Genomic DNA, 21310 nt, shown 5'->3' with positions numbered 1-21310 from the left:
TTGTGGCTCTTATTAATAGTACTGCCAGTCTTTTTAGTAACACTTTATTTGATCTTTAGATATGTCACTAATGAAAATCTAAAATTAGAAGTTCAAGTGAATCAAATCCAAATTTGCTAGTTATTTTATTTGCTCATATAGGGCTTAACATGGCTCAGACTGGGCTGTTCTCATTAGTATCATCTGACAATTATAGATCAAAATTGTAAAAGAGCACTGCAAACAAACCTCTCTTCTACAAACTCTAATCTGTGTATCTATTATCATTTCCCAATGACAGTAAAGAAAATGTAATCCAACAATGGGCATTTTCTTGAGCTCATCTTAATGTTCTACTAACATCTCAGCTCCCTAGAGGTTCCACTAAACAACTCAAGTAAGACTGAGCTGTCCATGATTTATGCTGAATTTTTTTTTATAGATAGGCCTTGATAAAGGCCTTTATTAAAGTTAACTACTAGACTACTCAAAAGAAATTTTAAATCCAGTACCTATTAGCATACAGAGATTCCAAAAGTATGTATCAGGTTGCAAAATTTTGTTTAACAGCTAGAGACACAAAGCACTCTTATAACTTCTGCAGGACTTACATGAATTAGTCATGTGAACTTTTGACTTACATGTCACCTTATTATTCTATTACAATCATTTATTAATCTGTGTTATATACCATGTTAGCTTGTATTTTAAATTGCAGTGAAGTATTCATTCAGACTAATTGTACATTTTGTTAAAAAAGGTCAATAAAATGCTTGAGCCAAGGAAGAGGAAACATACTAATGTTCAATCAATTGAGGCAGACTCCTTTTTAAAATGTATAAAAATATCAAATTTCTCCATTAGTAATTGGAACTCAAAATGAACATTCAAGGAAACTCAAAGAAGACATCACAGCATATAACTCTGTCCTCCCTCAATCAACTGCCAACTGTATTGCCTAAGGTACTTACTTATCCTAATAGTACTGTACTCTAATAATAATCCAATACCAGGGTCAAGTATATTGCGAACAATATTTTTAAAACTCTAAATTTAAAACTTCAAATTTTAAAAAAATATTGACACAGATCGCCTTTGTATTTATTATTTAATATTTATACACAAATACTTTAATGATCTAGTAACAAAGATTCTAAACGTAATTATTCACATGCAGAATAATTCTTCCTAATGTCACCTTCTGAAATAACTGTACATTTTTTGGAAAACTTATAGTACAATACGTCTTGTAAAAATCAATTCATTTGCAAATACAAAATGAATCATATTAAGAAAATCATTTAATTAAACAGTAAATTCAGAAATGATATGAGGGACTATCATAAGGATTTCTACTACTCAACAAAATATGGGTATTTTTGGTCCTACAGAACTAGAAAAAATTAACATAGACATTCTTGTTTTTGTCTGTTATCATTTATAAGAAAGTATTAAATCCATAAATTCCATTTAGAGTTTATTTAGCATTATATTTAAACAGACAGACCTTGCTTGTTGCCTGCACAAATATTTAGGATTTAGATTTTAGCTTCATAGAGAATAGAAGAAATAGATTGCTTTGGGCCTAATACTCAACTAACCATCTGTAAATGCTACCAACCATTTAGCCCTTTGTTGGTGAATGGAAGAGTGTGATTGGGAAATATACAGTAGAAAATATGCTCATTTTGGTTTATCAGATTCCAAGTTTTGCCTTGCTTTAGCTAAAAATTAGAAACTATGTATAATCCCATATTTGTGAACAAGCAGATTCATCTTTCCTTTAATGTTTAATTTTTTTCTAAGGCTGTTTGCAACATGTTCACAGTATAATATATCACAAAAAATCAAAATCTGGTTTTCATGTCTCTGGATTGTAGCATTACAAGATGGAAGTTCATTGTGTTTGATCATGCCATTAAGATTTACCCAAATATCCTCCAAAACCTGGTTGTTACAAATGGATGGTTCTATTATCCACCATGCTCTATAGAATACATGCAGCTTTAATTTTTTTAAAGTTCTCTGCAATTCTAGAGATAAAGGAAGAATACTGCCTTTAAGTTTTGAGCTGGGTAGAGAAACACTCCAAGTTCTCCTTAACTTGTATCTGTCATGTCCTGGTAGCTTTCCCAAATTGGTCAAGTCAGTTTCTCCATGCTCAATGTGTAAAGTCTGTTCAGCTTTTATATTAGGTTGAAATTCCTTAAGCCCTTCTGTACAGTTATAACATAAGGAAGTGTTGCAAATAGTTTCTGAAGTAGCAATGTATTGTTTCACTTGTTCTATTTCTCTAACAGAAATAACTGGAGGAGCATTTTTTGGTTTAAGAGGCAGTTTACATAAAGTGTTTGGAAACCAGGGTATGAAGAATGGCAGCTGCCGCCTAGGAAATTTCTTCAAGGCTTCTTCTGCAATGTTTTGCAATGCTGCAGGGTCCTTTTCCCAAGCTCGGTAGTGCAGAACCATTTCCATCCTTGTACAATGGGAATCCATGTCTTATTTTAAAAGTTTTCTATATTGCTCAAAAGAATCTTATTCTCTGTGTTGTGTAGCTCAGAACAGGACCTAGAGCAGAAGTAATAAGATACTCTAGCAACTTTACCATCAAATTCACTAAGATTTTGTTAGACAATATTGTATTATTCTAATACAACATAAATGTATACCTTTGGAAAAATGCCTCCAATGGTATACGACACCATCAGTTTTATTAACAGCTTCTTCACAGTTCTGTTATTGTCACTGAGACCACAAGTTTTTACAATACCGATATGAAACAAGTGAGTTGGAATTATAGCATCTTTCGTTTTCAGTGCGAACAAATTTTGATCACATGACCATGGGGATGCTGCAATGGTTGTAAGTGTGAAACAGTCATAAATCACTTTTTTCAGTGCCGCTAGATCGCTAAATGAAAGGTTGTAGATCGAGGATTATCTACATTTGCTTTACAGAACAGTTACCAAGTTCTTTATTTGGGGTTTCTTTTCCATAATCCCTAAAAGTCAATTTATTAGGAGAACCAGCCAAGAAGATACAAAATAGCTGGCTTTATTTTCATAAACTAACCATAGTATAATTGCTTATCAACTTCCTGTACGGCTAAATGAGAATAAGAACCAAGAACCAACTTTGCCTCGTTTGCAGAAAACTCACAGCCACATAGGAAGCATGATTCTTCCCTCTGATCAAATTGAAGGGAGGGGATGAAACGCGTTCAATGATTTGCGCCTCACACACCTCCCATTTTTTACCAAATCATCCCTGCCACCCTGACCGAATAAGATATCGTAAAAAGCGGGAGGAAGCGCGTTACTTCTGCCCTTGCCGTACAAGAGAAAAACCGATCCCGCTTTTGTAGGATACCGTTTTTCTACCAAGCGTAGGCTTTTTTTCCCTAAACCAGATGAAAATCACGATAAGCACCAGGTGAGGGGAATAGCTTAATACAAGGAGTCGAAAAACTAGTACCTTTCAAGGCCAAAAGATGTTCTTGTTTGGCTTGGGTCACATCCATTGCCTCAACCACGCCACTTGGCTCTTCCTTCCTTCAGTCAGGATCAGAAGCGGGCCGCCGCATCACTGCCCATCCGCCCTATAAAAAGAAAAAACCCGCCCGCTTCTGGCCCGTTGTTTTCAGTCAATAGCGTTTCCCGGAAGACAGGTCACTACCGTACTTTCTTCCGAAACTACAATTCCCAACGATTCTTGCGATATGTTGCACGGTTCGCCTTCCGTAATATATATACATATATATTTATATATATATATATATATATTACATATATATAAAATGGCTACCGAGGACAACACGGACTGTCAAAATATTGCATTCTGGTAGCTGTAGTTCCGCTGAACTTTGACTTTTTATATTGCGTTCCGTAGCATACTGAGAAGAAACAGACATGCGTAGTGGTAAGAAACCTATAGGCCCAAGTTAAACGCCTTTTTTGCACGTCTGTATAGTAGACCTGCCTCCGGCTCTCTTTAGTGACGTTTTCGCGCTTTCCTGTCCCTCCTCCGTCTCCAGGGGGGACCTCCGTTGTGGGTCCATAGTGGAGTCCGCTTCTCTTGGTCGTTCTCCTTCCTCGTCCAAGATGGCAACACTAAGTGTGAACAAAATCGGCTCTGGCTCTGGGATGGATGCCGGGAACAGACACAGCCGAAGTCCGGCGGGGCCTGTTGTGAAGGTGAGTCCAGTGAGCCTGAGAAGGCGGGCCCTTGATTTTGGCTTCTTCAGGGACCGAGCGATGGAAAACTGAGAGGATCCGTCGTCCCTTTAGCCCGCTAGCGCTTCTCTCTTTTCTCTCTCCCAGCATCCCCCGAGAATCACTGGGATTTCTCTGGGTAGATTCTCGCAGGCCGCTTTGGAGCAAAAGGGGGTAGTTCCAATGGCCTGCCTTGCCTAAGCCATCAGATCAGAACTGTTCACATTCTTTCTCCCATCCTGATAAAACGAGTGCTTTAAAGTAATAGAATCTCCCACAGATATTTTGATATTTATATTTTTCCTCATACAATCTATGGAGATTCTCAGTCATGGTTGTCTCAAAGGTGCTTTTCCAAAAGGCAACTGGACTGTGTTGTTGTTTTTTCCTTGAGGAAGAAGACATTTCACTGCTCATCCAAGAAGCTTCATCAGTTCTTCATATTTTCTTCATAGACTGAATAAGGAAAAAACGATGAGTATTCTTGCCACCAGGGAAGGATCCTGTGCTTTCAGGATGAAATATTGGATACAATTTAAATGAGCGAAACACTTCAGGAAGATGTAGCTGTGCTGACAGTAATATAATCAGCCCTTTTCAGTTTGAATTATTCTTGGCATGTAATTCTTGAAAAAGTCTCTCTCCCCTCACAAAGGTAGTAAATATAGTCCTTATCTCAAGTCATTGGAACTATGAATATATGAAGAGAAAAAATCTCCTTAGTAAATTGAGATTTTTCTCTTTGTAGAATAACATTTTTTAAAACCTAGATATTATTCCACTCCAAAAGGCAGTAAATTTATATTTCTTTTTTTAAAGAGGTCCCTTATGATTTTTTTTGGTTTAAGGGAAAAGTGAACTGAGATTGTCTTTCCTGGAACTAAGATCCATGTAAAATTGCTTCTGAAGGGACATACCAGTTCTCAGTGTAAGGTTGTTGAGAAAACACTTGAACCAGATCTGTTGATCAAGGCACTTTATATGATATGCTCTAGGACAGTGATGGCGAACCTTTTAGAGAACAAGTGCCCAAAGTGCAACCCAAAACCCACTTATGTATCGTCGTGTGTCGGGTGGGCGTGGCCCATTGGGTGGGTGTGGCCAATTGGGTGGGCGTGGCTGCGGTGGTAAAGGCAGACGGTAGGACTAAAAAGTTCAATCAATTCCAAGTTTGCGAGATCTTTTTTTTCCCCGCGAGAAATTGAAATTGATTGAACCTTTTTTCTTTTTGCATATGGTGGCGGAGGCCTAAAGTGAAAAGGTTTTATAAAACCCAGCTGAAGGCCTAGCACTGAGGCAATGGTGTGCGTGCCCACAGTGGCACACATGCCATAGGTTCGCCACCACAGCTCTAGGATGTGAGCTGTAAAGACTATCACCCAGTCTGATTGATGTACAGAATAGTTGTTGCAGTTTGACATTGAATTATATCATCTAAACTAAGAAGAAATTGGTGATGTCTTCATTTTCCACTCTTAATTGCATCTTTAAATCACGTAGATATCCTTAATCATTCAAAATTGACCTTTTTCTCCCTTCCATTTAATTATGTCCAATTATTTTCTGTTAATTATAGGTTTTGGAATGTGGAGTCTGTGAAGATGTGTTTTCATTGCAAGGAGACAAAGTTCCCAGACTTCTTTTATGTGGTCATACTGTCTGTCATGACTGTCTTACTCGACTTCCTCTCCATGGTAGAGCAGTTCGGTGTCCTTTTGATCGACAAGTTACTGAACTAGGTAAGGTATTTTTAAACCTTGATACATAGTTAATATTTTGCTGTTTAGTAAGTGGAAGAGTAAGTTGAACTCAACTATTTTATTCAGATATTATATATTCATATGTATGCCGGTGTATATAATAGCCATAAAAGCCAGCTGGGTGACTTTGGGCCACTCATTCTGTCTCAGTCCAACTCACCTCACAGGGAATATACATACAATAATATACATAGAGAAGCACATGCATGCATAATAAAATCTCCACTTAATAGATAATGTGGGGAAGCTATCTGTGAAATCATTTGTAAGATGAGGACTAACTGTATTGCATGTGCCAAGCTGGGTTAATGAAAAGCCAAGGAGCTTTTTTGCCTATTGTTTGATCAGAATGAAATAAAGTTTTAGTAAGAATCCAAGATACTAGGCCTATAAGACCTATACAAAGTATATTTTGGTCCAGGATGGGAAAACATGTGATGAAGCATTGATTTCACTACTACTGATGCTGGTGTGATGAGAAAGAATTGCATTTGAAACAAAGGGGATTTGGAATAGGTTCCTAAGAAAACTGGTCTGAACTCTCTAGAGAAGTGTTTCTCAGCCTTGACAATTTTAAAATTCCTCAGCCAGCCATGCTGGAAAAAAAATACAAATACTTGATTTGTCATTTGTACTTCCTTTTTAAATTTTAAAGCCTCCACCAGTTTTACTGGTAGATCCAGTGAAACGTTCTTTTCTAGTAATTCTCTTTCTGCAGTTGCAAATCCACTTTTGATATCATTTCTATGGATAAAATTTGTTCTGAATCTGTCATTATTTGGATAATTAGCATAGAAGGAAAAAATTCTATAAATCGTTTTTGTTTTAGCATAAGGGTCGGGAGGTTAATGAGATTGATATGCATTTATCGATGATTTGTGCTGTATTGTTCATTTGTCTTCATTTGTCCTTCATTTTTAAACCAATGGTATCGCGAGATTGTTGATTATTTGAAGTAAGTAAGTAAATAACTAAATACCGGTAAATAATTCAGTGACAACATGTGATGATTTTTGTCTTTTTCCCCAAATAGGTGATTCTGGTGTATGGGGATTGAAAAAAAACTTTGCTTTGTTGGAACTCCTGGAGCGATTGCAGAATGGATTAGGTGGTCAATGTGGAACAATTGAAGAAAGTATTGGCCTATCTGGAGAGGTAGTAATAATTCATTTTATTTATTTTATTGTCATATTCAGAATGTAAGCAAGTGATAAAATTCTGAGAATTATAGCTCAGTAAAATTTGGATGATCACAAGTTCTTTACCCTATTTAAATTGAACAAATGGCTTTGGAGGCTACATATTTTATACAAAGCAATCCTGCTCATGTTTTTCTTAAGTTAATGTCAGGTGGTCTACTCTTATATAATCGTTAGAATAGCTAGATCGGTGAGAATGAAAGACAGGATTTTTTTTTAGTAATGGCCTCTCAGTTTCTTTCTCTCTGCATCTCTCTACATATAATAAATCTGGTATAGAAAGTTTTTGAAAAAAAAAATTGACCTGGACTTTCTTAGCTATATTTGTAGGGGTTCATCTCTAAAAAATAAGATATAAAAATTTAGATTTTTTTTTTAAAAATAGCTGTTGTTTTCTTTATTTTTAGTGCATCATCCGATGTGATGAAGATGACACTCATCTGGCTTCTGTGTACTGCACTGTTTGTGCTACCCACCTGTGTACAGACTGTTCCCACCTTACACATTCTACAAAAACACTAGCAAAACACAGACGTGTGCCCCTTGCTGATAAGCCACATGAAAAGACGATGTGTTCTCAACACCAAGTGCATGCCATTGAATTTGTGTGCTTGGAAGAAGGTTGTCAGGCCAATCCTCTTATGTGTTGTGTTTGCAAAGAATACGGAAAACACCAGGGTCATAAAGTAGGTTTCATTCTTGATTTCCATCTGTGTTAATACATGACTGACTGAGGGGGTAAGATGTATCTGCATTCCAATAACATTACTTTAAAGCTGCTTGTCTGCAGTAATAGGGTAGGATGCCTACACATGAATGTTTCTAATTTTATTGGAAATGCCATTTGTATACAGTGCTTAAGTTTTACTCTCTGTAATATTTTAGAAGCAACTAATCTGTATAAACTTTGTCCTTTTTCAAGCTTCAAGTCAAAATCAGAAAACTTTTAGAAAAGTAGTTTTATTTTTTCAATTTACCATCTCCCTTTTTATTATTTTCAATCCAATGGAATATTGGAAATAATTCATGAAAAGGCTTTGAGATTCTTTCTGTCTCTTGACAGGATCACACTTCAAAAACTAAATAGAATGAGACCAAATTTGGTTTGGGAGGAGAAAACAACAAAAGATTGAACTGGCAAATACAGGGAAAATTACAGAAGTCATTTCCCCAGTGCAGTCATTCAGGAAAGGCAGTTGGTAAAAGCTTGAAAGGTCTCTGACTGTTCCATTCTAAGCCCCCCTCTCTCTTCGTCCTTCATGATCTAGAGTGGAACATATGCAGCTCCCCCTGTGCTTCCCAGTGTGCAATATCCCCAAATGTAGCTACAACACGAAGGGGAGAACAGAAACACCCAAATACAGAATATAATTAAACAAAAGATATAGATTCCTGTAATGGCCAATGCTGTTAAAGAATTTGGAAAGTATGCTTTCCCATATCTGTTGCATTCTATGTTTTTGTAGCAGAATGTCCAACATTCTGTTTCCAGTTTTATAATGGGTGACAAATGGAATGCAGATCAGAAGAACTTCAGGAAAGGATGTTCATTGTTTTGTTTGTTTGTTTTTCCTTTAGCACAGTATATTGGAACCAGAAGCAAATCAGATCCGTGCTTCCATTTTAGATATGGCTCACTGTATAAGAACTTTCACAGAAGAAATCTCAGATTATTCTCGGAAACTAGATGGAATTGTACAACAAATAGAAGGAGGAGAACAGATCTTTGAAGATGGTATAGGAATGACCCATACAGAACATGTAAGCAATTTTGTAGTTTCTTCAGTTTATGTATAATCTTTATAATAAATTTATTTCTTAATTTTAAATTTCTTTTGGAAGTACTGATATATCACATACTACAGTATTTACATTTTATGAACTTTTTTGCAATAAATAAACACTAACCATGGCAGACTCACACAAAGTTGATAATGTTCTTACATTTATCCTACATTTTATCTGTAGGATAAAACAGATGTCAAGAACATTAAGGAGATGATTGATTCTGGAGAATTTGGAAACATGATAATGAAAAATGTCAGGGATGCAGAGAACTCTTAAAACTAGAGCAAAGGCATATTCAGTGGGAGTTTCATATCTTTAAACAAACTTTTAAAAACACCTTTTTGTGCAGAATGAATGGCAGCAATTTTTTTATTTTTCTGATTTCATTCTGTGCTTATGTCGATCTAATGTTTCAGCATTTTTAACATTGGGGATACAATACATTGTGAAATCTGAAAGTCATGCATTTTGACTTTTGTAATACTGCTGTTCTTATTATTTCATTTTTTCCTCCCGATAAAGCAGGATGGTCACATTAAAAATGAATACTCTGTGTATATGATTGAGCTTACATCAGAGAGAAATACTATTCAAAACAAAATTTGTTTTAGTATAATCAAAATGCCTCTGCAGCCTCTTGATTTTATAATCCCACTTCAGGTTCCAGGCACTGCAGAGAATGCTCGGTCATGTGTCAGAGCCTATTTTTCTGACCTTCACGAGACACTTTGCCGCCAAGAAGAAATGGCACTTAGTGTGGTGGATGCACATGTGCGAGAAAAATTGATCTGGCTTAGGCAACAACAAGAAGATATGACTATCCTGTTATCACAGGTTTCAACAGCATGTCTTCACTGTGAAAAGACTTTACAGCAGGTAGGGGATCATTATTATAACCAAAATCAGTATTGGGACAGATGTGGATATATATGTCTTGAAATGCCAACTCTCAGGTACAAATATTGTACAATTTGTAAATAATCAATATTGGACAACCTGTTACAGATTCTTAGTGAATTATAACCTGGCTTTACTGAAATACTGACTTCATAAATAGCAGTGGGAGACAGAATCCTCCAGACAAAAAGCATAACAAAATGTCAAGGTAACCAACAATGTCATAAGCAACTGGTTGAAGTCAAATTCAGATTAAAACTTGAGTTTCATTCATGGTTTATTGTTTATTAAAATGTTGAGACCCCATTTCTGAAAAGCAATATAAATTAAGAAAACATATTAGATCTGGCTTCGAGGTATAAGCATCAGTATCTGCAGTACATTACAGTTATGTTGGATGCAAAGATTGTGGTATTTGTGTGATGATCTCATTATACACATTTTGTCATTTGCCTCTTTGTGGATTCCATGGGTAAAAGTGTTTATGGAGGATATTAAACTTGATTATTAAAACATGTAATTATTAAACAAACTTTAAATCCTATTGTGTCCAAAATATATAACAGAAGTAAACTAAAACTGATTGGTTTTGTTTTCTGTTTAACCTTTTAGAAATTAGTTAAAATACATTTTTAATATTGATGAGCAATTAACTTGTATTAAAATATAACTTGTTTTCTTGTTTCTAGTGTGATGCTGCTCTGATCTTTAAGAGACAAAAGTTTTTATGAACAATGTACTGACTTTGTAGGTTGTTTATATTAATGAGTTATGAAACAGTTGTATTTATTTCTGTTGCAAAATAATTTTAATCTAAATCTGCTAGAGTTGAAGTTCCATTTTTAAAATATTTCTTAACCAGTTTTGGAGTGGCATACAATTTTTTTTACTTTGTTACAGTAATGTAATCCATCAGAAAAGTGTATAAATATATACAACATCATTAAATAATCAAATATAATCTCAAAATGAATAAGTATAGCTGTGAGTTATATGACTTTGGTGATACATGGAAAGAAGGGAAGGAGAACTACTTATAAGCAAAGCAATTTGAAAAACTTAGTGTCACTTGAAAGTCTTTTTGATAAACTGGCCACGAAGAAAAGTCTGATTCAGATGTTGACAAATAATGCATATCAGTAATCTGTTGCTGCAAATCATGACAGATTTCTCCTTCTATGTTGTATAAGTTCTGTGTTATATTAACCCATAAAATTAAATTTTTAGGGACAGCTTGTATGTTCAGAGGTAGGCAATATTTCAACAATTGAGATACTACCTTCCAAAGACCTTCTTGTCACCTATTGATTGTGACTCACATCTCATTATCACAAGAGTAGATCACTGCAGTGCTCTTTATAATGAATACCTGAATAACTATTCAGAAACTACAGTTGATGCAGAATGCAGCAGCCTGCACAGGTAGGTGAGAGCCACTGCAGCTGTTTAATACTAGAATTTTGATTGCTGCATGGACCTCTGATAGGTTTATAGTAGAATTGAAAGTGGCCTTTAAAGAACTATGTGGTTTGATTTCCAGATGTTCAGGACCACCTTTCTCAAGAGACCTGATTTATTTTATAACATCTTGGCTCTAAGATGCCTAGGTACCAGCATGTGGGAAGTAAGAATAGTATGGACCCAGAAATCATGCTTTTCTTGTGGTGGTATCTTGTACAATAGCATCCCACCAGAGATTTGATCAGCATTTAACTTGGAATTGTTATGTAATTGTGTTGTTATTAAGTTGGCTTTAGCATTGGATTTCATTTTTATTGCTGTTCTTGTTGGTTGTTTTTTTTTAATACCCTAATTTGTAGTTTTCTTAAATATATCATTTTTATTGTATTGTTTTATTATTTTCCCTCCTCCATCATCATCATCTCCTTACCAAGATGAGCAAAAATGAGTTTTCCACTTATTTTAGGATAGGAATGTAACTAAAATCTAACCATTCTGTTGCCAAATGTTGGCAAAATGATTTGGGCCAAAAGTAGGTTAGTGCAAGGACTGTGAATTCACCCATCTTGGTGTAATTTCTCATTCTGTTATATGTTGAGAAGGATAATATTTAGATGATTCTGTGCTTACTACACTAAATTTAGCTTCCCTTTTTAGGATGACTGTAGAGTTGTTTTGGCTAAACAGGAAATTACAAGGCTTTTAGAAACATTGCAGAAACAACAACAACAATTTACAGAACTTGCAGACCACATTCAACTTGATGCTAGCATTCCAGTTACTTTTACAAAGGTATAGTTCTTTTAATCTCTAGGTTAAAGATTCAAAACATGAGTTTGGTTCTTATTCTTTTCCCACTAACAATTTGGGCAACTTTGAAATAATCTGCTGTATGGTACAAGAATCTGTTTGGGTTAAAATGAAAACTACAATTAAAAGGTTAATTTGGTTCATGATCTGTAGCTAAAAGTGGAAGCTGGAACGTTGAGATCCATTCATTCCTTCTGTTTATGTTCTATCCCAGATGGAACAAAGAGCTGTATTTAGTTATCTGCTAATGAAAGATTGCACAGCTTTTCATTTGTATAGGCCTGACAGTGGGTATATTCATTAACTTCAATACACATTGACCTATCTATTTAAATTAATACCAGAAAGCAAAAAATTAGTTTGATTTCCAGTGTTGTAATATATCAAATATGGAATCTTCAACATTAATCACCTTTTACAAGTAATCTTTGTAACATATGTTACAAGCTCAGGATAGATAACCTTTTGCGTGGAAGACTTCAGTAGTCGCTGGAGAATTCTTCAGGATAGCACTGAAGGGAAAGGTAATTGTAGTCAGGATCATACACATAAAAATGCCCAGTTATTTTTCCCTTGGTATAGGTGCATACAGAATTCCATACTCAAGTGGGTTTTAAAAATATTGCACTCTATCCCTTACTTAACAAATGCTTAAATGCATAACTATATGCCCATATATGTATGCATATTCACCCCACCACTACCAAAGTTGTATTTCAGCCTCTTTTCCCTTCTCTAACGAAGATGATTAGTGCTGTAATTTTAAAAATTGTTCATATCTACCACAATCTGAGCACCAGAGCTTAATATATTTCCAAAACTGGAGATTTGTATAATACTGGTCAATGTTGCTTACTAAAACTAAGGTCTGAGGATGTTGACAAGATATTTAAATTACTTTCTCAATCCTCAATTTATGACTTCTATCAAAAAAAGGAAAAATTATTTGACTGACATGTAAAAATGCCTTTGAATGTTAGCTTCTAAAATGAACAAACCTTTTTTTTTCTCTACTGAAGGACAATAGAGTACACATTGGACCAAAAATGGAGATTAGAGTGGTGACCCTTGGATTAGACGGAGCAGGCAAAACTACTATTTTATTTAAATTAAAACAAGATGAGTTCATGCAACCCATTCCAACCATAGGTAAGTAACAGAGATTTCAAAAAATGTGATTTTCTTGGGTATGTTTTGTTAGGAATGTATAATTAAAGTTCTTTTACTCCCTTAGGTTTTAATGTTGAGACAGTAGAATATAAAAACCTGAAATTCACTATTTGGGATGTAGGTGGCAAACACAAACTGAGGCCTTTATGGAAACATTATTACCTCAATACACAAGGTAAAAATACAATGCTTTGTGCCTTAATTACTTTAAATATAATTGTATCTCTCATCCAAACATTTGGTGGTAGTTAATGTGAAAATAACTCCCATGGAAATTCATTTAATTTCAAAGTATAAATATTTAAGATGTAGATAACATTTACATTTGCTTATAATTTCTGAGGGATTTGCAAAAATCTCTAAATAGCGATGAGATTGTTGTTTAATTAATTTTAAAAATTATACCCCAAGTATCCTTCACAGAAATCTATGCAACTAATAGCAAATAATAGTAAAAGCATTTCTCTGAAAAGCAGAAACATAAAAGACAATACAGCAGCAGCAACAAAAACATTAAGAAAGATGATATACTAAAGATCCTCCTCAGAAGGAAGAGTTCTCACTTACTTGTGAGGGAGGAAGTAAGAGAGGCCTTCATTGGAATGAAGTTTGAGAATCTATGTGCAATCACTGAAAGACTTTTCTCTAGACCCTAATCATGTAAGGCATACCAGAAGGGCCTCCAGAAATGATCTTGGTAGTCAGGTAGTTTCATGAAGAAGAAGGTAGTCCTTCTTGATCCTATCTTGATATCTTGATCTTATGCCATTCAAGGCTTTGAAAGTCATTGTTAATATTTTGCATTGTTTTGAGAAATTAGAATTTAGTACCACTGTTTTATATGTTCCTTATATGAAGTTCCTATGAACAGATGAGCTTCAATATTCTGAACTAAGTATTCCAGTACGTTTCATAAACAGTCCTATATACAGCTGCAATTAGCCACATTACAGTTTCAATTACAAGTAGCCCTTGATTAACAATAGTAACTGGGTATGTAATTTCCATCACTTAAGTGATGTAGTTGTAAAGCATGACATAAAATGACCATATTACTTAGCTATGGCAGTTCCAGCAGTCCCAGTTACTGTTGTTAAGTAAAGACTATGGGTTGTTATGTGAAGATCTCATGTGATCCCAATTTCTTACTTCCTGCCTGTTTCCCCATTGATTTTACTTGTAGGAAGCTGGAAGCTGATCACATGACTAAAGAACTCTGTTAGAACTTTTAAGAAACAGTTATAACTACCATTCATTCAGCACCATTGCAAATTTGATCACTGAACAAGTGTTGTTAAATGAGGACCATCTGTAACACTTGAAACATTGGGTTTGATCCATGGTTACTTCTCCATGAATTTAAGTTTCTTCTCATGGCTGGACTTAGCAGCGTCTCCTGTCTCTACTATTGCCACATACACAGTGGAATAGGGAAATATAGATATTTTCACTGATTCTTTCATCCTCTTCTTAGTGCTATATTATTTGGAGCAGATTTTGTTAGATTGGATGAGCAGTTCATTAAAAACCACTTCCTTGCATTCCATTTGCTGGTTCTTCAACTAATAGTTTACTTCTGCGTAACCCTGAAAGCTATTTCTAAAGTTTTCTGGTGTTGCAGAGGATGCATTTTTTTGTGTACTATGAGTCTGCTTCAAGTAGATGCCAGTGTCAAATTTTGTACTATTCCCTAGCTTTCAAATTGAATTTAAAATTTAATTCTCTTCCTGACCTCAAAAAATAAAATTTTAGTAGGATGAAACAAATTCATAACAAATGTAACTGCATAATTGTTCTTTTCTGTAGCTGTGGTCTTTGTGATTGATAGCAGCCATAGAGACAGAGTCAGCGAGGCACACAGCGAACTTGCCAAACTATTAACAGAGAAGGAACTACGTGATGCTTTGTTACTGATCTTTGCCAACAAACAGGTATTACAGCCCATTTTTTTCCTCTGTTTAATTTCCATTCTTTTCATTTTGGCAGTATAAAATGGGAGAAAATACAGAATATATCAAATATTGTTGTAATTTAAGTGACAGTCCTTAAAAACACATTAGTAAATCAATCAAAATAAAATAAATATTATTCTATTAAAAATAATCTTTTTGCCACTATTATTTTATCTGCAGCTTTCATTGAAAACTCGGTCTTCACTTCCATTCCTTCTCTACATGACTGGCTAAATGGAATGCCATCCACAAGAAGGATGGCTTTCTGCTTTCCTTCTCTCTCTCTCTCTCTCTTCAGTCCATCAGAAGATGGACTGAGAGCAAAATAGCTCTTGGGTAGGGCAGAACAAAAAGGAAATTCTGTCCTATGTCCATTCACTGACTACCAAGTGCTGGTCCTTGTGTTACTTGTTACATTATCAATAAACCATGCTAAAGGCTGATGTGAACCTGTTAGCCGGTAATTAGTAAAGCTAAAAGTAAATTTTGCTTTCTAACACTAGTTTTTTGGCCTACACCTTTGTAGCACCTGTGTCTGGTTTCTTGGGTTGACTTTATTTCTTCCAATTATTTCTGCAAATGGTTGGAACTTAAGGCAGGATCTTAGTTGAAAGTTGATTGGAAGGACCTCTCCCTTAGAATCTTCTTATATATCACATAATTTGAATGCAGTTACAGAAACAATTTAAATGATTTGTGGTGTTGCTATCTCTTCCAAGAGTTACAGGTAGGCTGGATTAAGCATTTATTATATACAATTTGTAGCAATATTTTTATAATAAAAGTTGTAGTCTATCTTTTCTCTTCTGCTCAGTGTCCTAAATGCATTTCCCCTCCCCATTGGCTACATGTCCAAACTGTAAAAAAATACCGTATTCTTAAATAAGAACATTTACTTTTAAAGTACTATCTGTCTGCATATTAATATTATGGGTTTTTTTTACAGGATGTGCCAGGGGCACTTTCAGTAGAAGCAATCACAGAATTACTGAATCTCCACAAACTTTGCTGTGGTCGTAGCTGGTACATTCAAGGTTGTGATGCCCGAAGTGGCATGGGACTTTACGAAGGACTGGATTGGCTTTCAAGGCATCTGGTAGCTGCAGGTGTACTGGATGTGGCTTAAGAGAGCTAGTAAGCATAAAGATCAGTTATTTATTTATGTGAATTGATATGGTCAGATATGAACTTCATCTAAACCTGTTACTCCTTAAAAAAGTTTTGTTGGAATGCTAGACTGAAGCACAGTGGAGGTATATCTTGTGTGAATTACAGTAACCAAATAGAGTGATATAACATATTTGTGGGAAAGGTGCCTTAATTTCTTTTAAAGAAATTTGAACTGAGGATCTTCAGCCTTCCCTATTAAACATCCTTCTCTCAGGATTTAGCATCTATTTAATTTCACTTCTTTCTATGATGGCCTTGCTGCATCCACTTGTTCTCTCAGATTTGGGTGCATGTATAACCTTTGTTTCACATTACCAACATAGTTTACTATATATTAAAGTGAAGCAGGAACTGAACTGCACAAAAGCTTGGTCCTGGTTAATAGCTCTTGCTCTTAAAACAAAATTCAAGCCCATATCTATACTGTTGTGCTAATCAGAGACTTACTTATTACTGTTATTATTCTGCAAATGTGGCTTACAAAGTATATATAATAATGCTGCCTCTAAAATGGCATTAATATAACATACATGTTCATGTTAATTTTCAGGTACATTTAGAAAACAAATGTCTAATGTACAAATGTTCCATCCATTCAAAGTTGATATTTAAAACATTAAGTTTAATATCTGACAGTTTGAAGCTATTATATAAGCTGTTTATCAGGTCAAATTTATTTACAAATATATTGTGTGCTTTAATTACAATCTGTTGACTTTATAACTTGTTGAAATTATATAGCCTATTTAATTGGTTATTTTTTATGCACACATTGCTTGTTACTGATGTGCTTTCGATAAATTATGATTAGCCTTGAACATGCAGAAAAAATAACAGTAGTGAAATAGGACCTCAACTAATGTAGTTGAGATGAGAAGTTTAAAAATTAATAGTGCAGGTTGTAGCAAAAATTAAGTATTCAGCAAACCATTTGTTCAACTCTAGAAAGGACAGGAAATTTTTGCCCAGAAAAATTTTTGCATTCTAATAAAAATGGGGAGGAAAATGAAGGTGGCCTCTTGAATATTAAAATGATAGAGTAGCATTTCTCAACTTATTTACAAAGATGTCAAAGTTACACATTATTGCTGTGAATTGTGGGAAATATACCAGCCCACCCAAATATCATCAGCTTAGATAAAGTGTCCTGACTGCTTCATTTGCCTTTTCCATTTAATGTAGCCTGCTTCTGCCATATGCTTTCTTGCTTCTTTCTCTCTTCACACTATTTTTCACCAAAATTCTCTGTAGGGGTTGGGTTTTTACATTTTTGACAGATTGCTCTTAAATTCCTTGTCATAAAAACTCATGAAAAGCAAACCCCTATCCACAGATTGTTGTCTTCCACTTTTCTTATCTCAGTTGGAATGTTGTTGGAGTAAAGAACAGCATTGTCTTACAGAAAAACTACTAGTTAAACATATGGCAGATATTATTTCGAATTATGTAACAAATCCTTCAGAATTTACAATTATTTGCCTAAATTGGTACATGGAAAACAGACTTTCTTTAAAAGACTTAATGTGCCCTTGTCTTAGCATTTTTTTAGTTGAGATTGCATGCCTGAATCCCTTCTCATTTTCCTATCATGTTAAACCTTATCAGAATTTGGGAGTTGTGTTATCCTTTGCAGTTCCTTCTAATCTGATGATACATGACTATGTCCCTCTCCCCTTTAAGATCAGGTTTGGCTTCTCTTTTAATATTAAATTATTCAAAATCTTATTTAGCAGGAAATCTTGGAAAGTTGAAGATCCTTTAGTTTCCATATATATGTACAGTGAGGGAAAAATTATTTGATCCCCTGCTGATTTTTTTAAAAATCCCATTTATATCCCGCCCTTCTCCGAAGACTCAGGGCGGCTTACAATCTAAAGCACAAATCAATGTGCTTAGCAATTTTGTACATTTGCACACTGAAAAAGAAATGATCAGTCTATAATTTTAATGGTAGGTTTATTTTAACAGAGAGACAGAATAAGAACTAAAAAATCCAGAAAAAATGCATTTCAAAAGTTATAAACTGATTTGCATTTTAATAAGTGAAATAGGTATTTAACCCCTTCACAAAACATGACTTAGTACTTGGTAGCAAACCTCTTGTTGGCAGTCACAGAGGTCAGACGTTTCTTGTAGTTGGCTGCCAGGTTTGCACAGATCTCAGGAGGGATTTTGTCCCATTCCTCTTTGCAGATACTCTCCACATCATTAAGGTTTTGAGACTGATGTTTGGCAGCTCGAATCTTCAGCTCCCTCCATAATTTCCTATGGGATTAAGGTCTGGAGACTGGCTAGGCCACTCCAGGATCTTAATGTTCCTCTTGAGCCAATCCTTTGTTGCCTTGGCCGTGTATTGTGGGTGATTGTCATGCTGGAATACCCATCCATGACCCATTTTCAATGCCCTGGCTGAGGGAAGGAGGTTCTCACCCAAAATATGACAGTACGTGGTCCTGACTATTGTCCCTTTGATGTGGTAAAGTTGTCCTGTCCCCTTAGCAGAAAAACACTCCCCAAGCAGAATGTTTCCACTTCTGCATTTGACGGTGGGGATGGTGTTTTTGGGGTCACAGGCAGCATTCCTTCTCCTCCAAACACTGCGAGTTGAGTTGATGTCAAAGAGCTCAATTTTGGTCTCATCTGACCACAACACTTTCACCCAGTTCTCCTCTGAATCATTCAGATGTTCATTGGCAAACTTCAGATGGGCCTGTACATGTGCTTTCTTGAGCAAGGGGACATTGTGGGCATTGCAGGATTTCAGTCCTTCACCGCGTAGTGTGTTACCAATTGTTTTCTTGGTGACTATGTCTCAGCTGCTTTGAGATTATTGACAAGATCCTCTCATGTAGTTCTGGGCTGATTCCTCTGTTCTCATGATCATTGAATCTCCGTAAGGTGAGATCTTGCATGGAGCCCCAGACCGAGGGAGATTGAGTTATTTTGCATTTCTTCCATTTGCAAATAATCGCATCAATTGCAGTCACCTTCGCACCAAGCTGCTTGGCGATAGTCTTGTAGCCCATTCCAGCCTTGTGTAGATTTACAATCTTGTCCCTGACATCCTTGGACAGCTCTTTGGTCTTGGCCATGGTGGAGAGTTTGGAATCTGATTGATTGATTGCTTCTGTGGACAAGTATCTTTTATACAGGTAACAAGCTGAGATTAGGAGCACTCCCTTTAAGAGAGCGCTCCTAATCTCAGCTCATTACCTATATAAAAGACACCTGGGAGCCAGAAATCTTGCTGATTGATAGGGGATCAAATACTTATTTCACTCATTAAAATGCAAATCAATTTATAACTTTTTTGAAATGCGTTTTTCTGGATTTTTGTTGTTGTTATTCTTTCACTGTTAAAATAAATCTACCATTACAATTATAGCCTTTGTCAGTGGACAAATGTACAAAATCAGCAGGAGATCAAATAATTTTTTCCCTCACTGTAGGACATGGAAGCACACTATCTCCCTAATGCCACAGACTGCACATTTATTTCTACTTTAGTTTGAACTGAGATTCATTTTCAGATTAAAGCTTCTTTTTTACTGTGATTCTATAAAGATAATTCTGCATTTCCCCCTTGATATTGGTTGGCTTATTGATAGGGAAAGTTCTATGAAATGGTAATTTTGATGTTGAATATTGTTTAATTCTTTGACTGTTGTATCGAGTGACACACATTTTAAAGGTCATGCTTTACCATGGTTAATAATTTCATGTTAATACTTGAATCCGTTCATTTTGACATGCACTAACTTTTAAGGCAGAATTAGCTTGATAGAGTAACTAGACTAGACCAGTTCTAGACTGTAAATTTGAGAAATCTAGGAGTGCATATTTGTAATGCCTGCTAATTTTCTTGTTGAAGAGACTCTTATTTAGTTTATGCATAAATGTTCACTCAGAATTCTGATTGAATGCTGCAATCAGTAGTTCTGTGTTTTAAGACTGCAAAGGGTGAAGCTATAGATATAATTATTGATGCTATCCTAAGAAGCAGAATGACCTTAGTAGAATGTTTCTTACCAAAGCAATAGTTCTTCCCCAATTAAAACAGGATTTAGATAGCAAATATGTAAACATGCCCCATCATCAATAATAGATGAATCAACAAAAGACCTGTTTATCTCATTAAGAATGGAGCTGCTGAGAACAAGGAGTCCAGAAGCTGCAGACCGGGGGGAAAACAATTAGCAATGGTGATAGGTTGCCAGAGGAAACTAAGAGTTCCTTCTTAGTCTACTCATTGAATACAGTACATAAAAAAGTCAGAACCTGCCATGCACGAAGCTCATTCAGATTGCAAAAGGAGGCATTGTTACTGTTTTATACTGCGATTGACTTGAGAATTTGCTACTTGCTTCAGCAGTGCATGAGCTGCAGTGAAGGATCAGTCCAGAATTTGGATGCCCAATAATAAGATCCTTGTTGAATGGTATTCCAAAGTCTGTAGACTGTAAGTAATGGAAGTTGCAGTTATTTACAACCCAGTCCTGGTTAAATGCTGTTGCTTTCTCCTACTTTCCAATTAATACTATTTGGCACAAAGTGCGTCTGCCTCTTCAAAATATAATTGCTGAAGTGATTGAATCATGTTGTTATACAGCACAAGCATGTGTTTCTGTGTTGTGCTGTTCAGTGGAGCTTAATCCTAGATAACTTCCAGGATCATAGTTTTATCAACTTAGTGAAATATCAATTCATCTTTAAAACATAATCATTTCTGAAACAAGGTCAGTGAAAAATCTTTTAAACTAGCCATCACTTTTTTTTCATTTTGTATTGAATAGTAAGTAATGCTGCATATAATTGTTTTAAAAGTAAAAAAAATGCTACCTATTTGAAATAAAATATTTTCCATTATGTGGTTCCCTCCCTTTGGATGACAGGCATGTTTCAGCATTCTGTAG

General features: G+C 35.4%; 2 protein-coding genes across 4 annotated transcripts in view; one reads left to right on the top strand and one right to left on the bottom strand.

The window, feature by feature from the left end:
* The window catches only part of LOC308663144 (trafficking protein particle complex subunit 13), a 30143-nt gene extending 26365 nt beyond the window's left edge, over nt 1-3778 (bottom strand). Inside the window, exons 1-2 of one of the 3 annotated variants that reach the window (XM_081319347.1) lie at nt 3454-3778; nt 1821-2547 (exon numbers count right to left, since the gene is read on the bottom strand). In XM_081319347.1, the coding sequence (XP_081175473.1) occupies nt 1821-2475 (655 nt within the window). In that variant the 5' untranslated portion in view covers nt 2476-2547; nt 3454-3778. The remainder of the gene's footprint in view (nt 1-1820; nt 2548-3453) is intronic. The other 2 variants (XM_081319346.1, XM_081319345.1) reach the window with 2 other exon arrangements.
* A 133-nt stretch (nt 3779-3911) lies between these two features.
* TRIM23 (tripartite motif containing 23) lies at nt 3912-20436 on the top strand. Its single transcript, XM_081318725.1, has 11 exons — nt 3912-4172; nt 5767-5929; nt 6984-7105; nt 7557-7835; nt 8728-8910; nt 9598-9813; nt 11953-12087; nt 13125-13254; nt 13340-13450; nt 15082-15206; nt 16174-20436. The coding sequence occupies exons 1-11, from the start codon at nt 4080-4082 to the stop codon at nt 16351-16353; spliced, it is 1737 nt and encodes a 578-aa protein (XP_081174851.1). The 5' UTR covers nt 3912-4079; the 3' UTR covers nt 16354-20436.
* The last annotated feature ends 874 nt before the right edge of the window (nt 20437-21310 follow it).

Source organism: Vipera berus (assembly GCF_964194415.1).
Source record: "Vipera berus genome assembly, chromosome: 2".
Classification (NCBI taxonomy): domain Eukaryota; kingdom Metazoa; phylum Chordata; class Lepidosauria; order Squamata; family Viperidae; genus Vipera; species Vipera berus.
The sequence above is the reverse complement of the archived record's forward strand: the minus strand, read 5'-3'. Positions and strand labels throughout refer to the sequence as shown.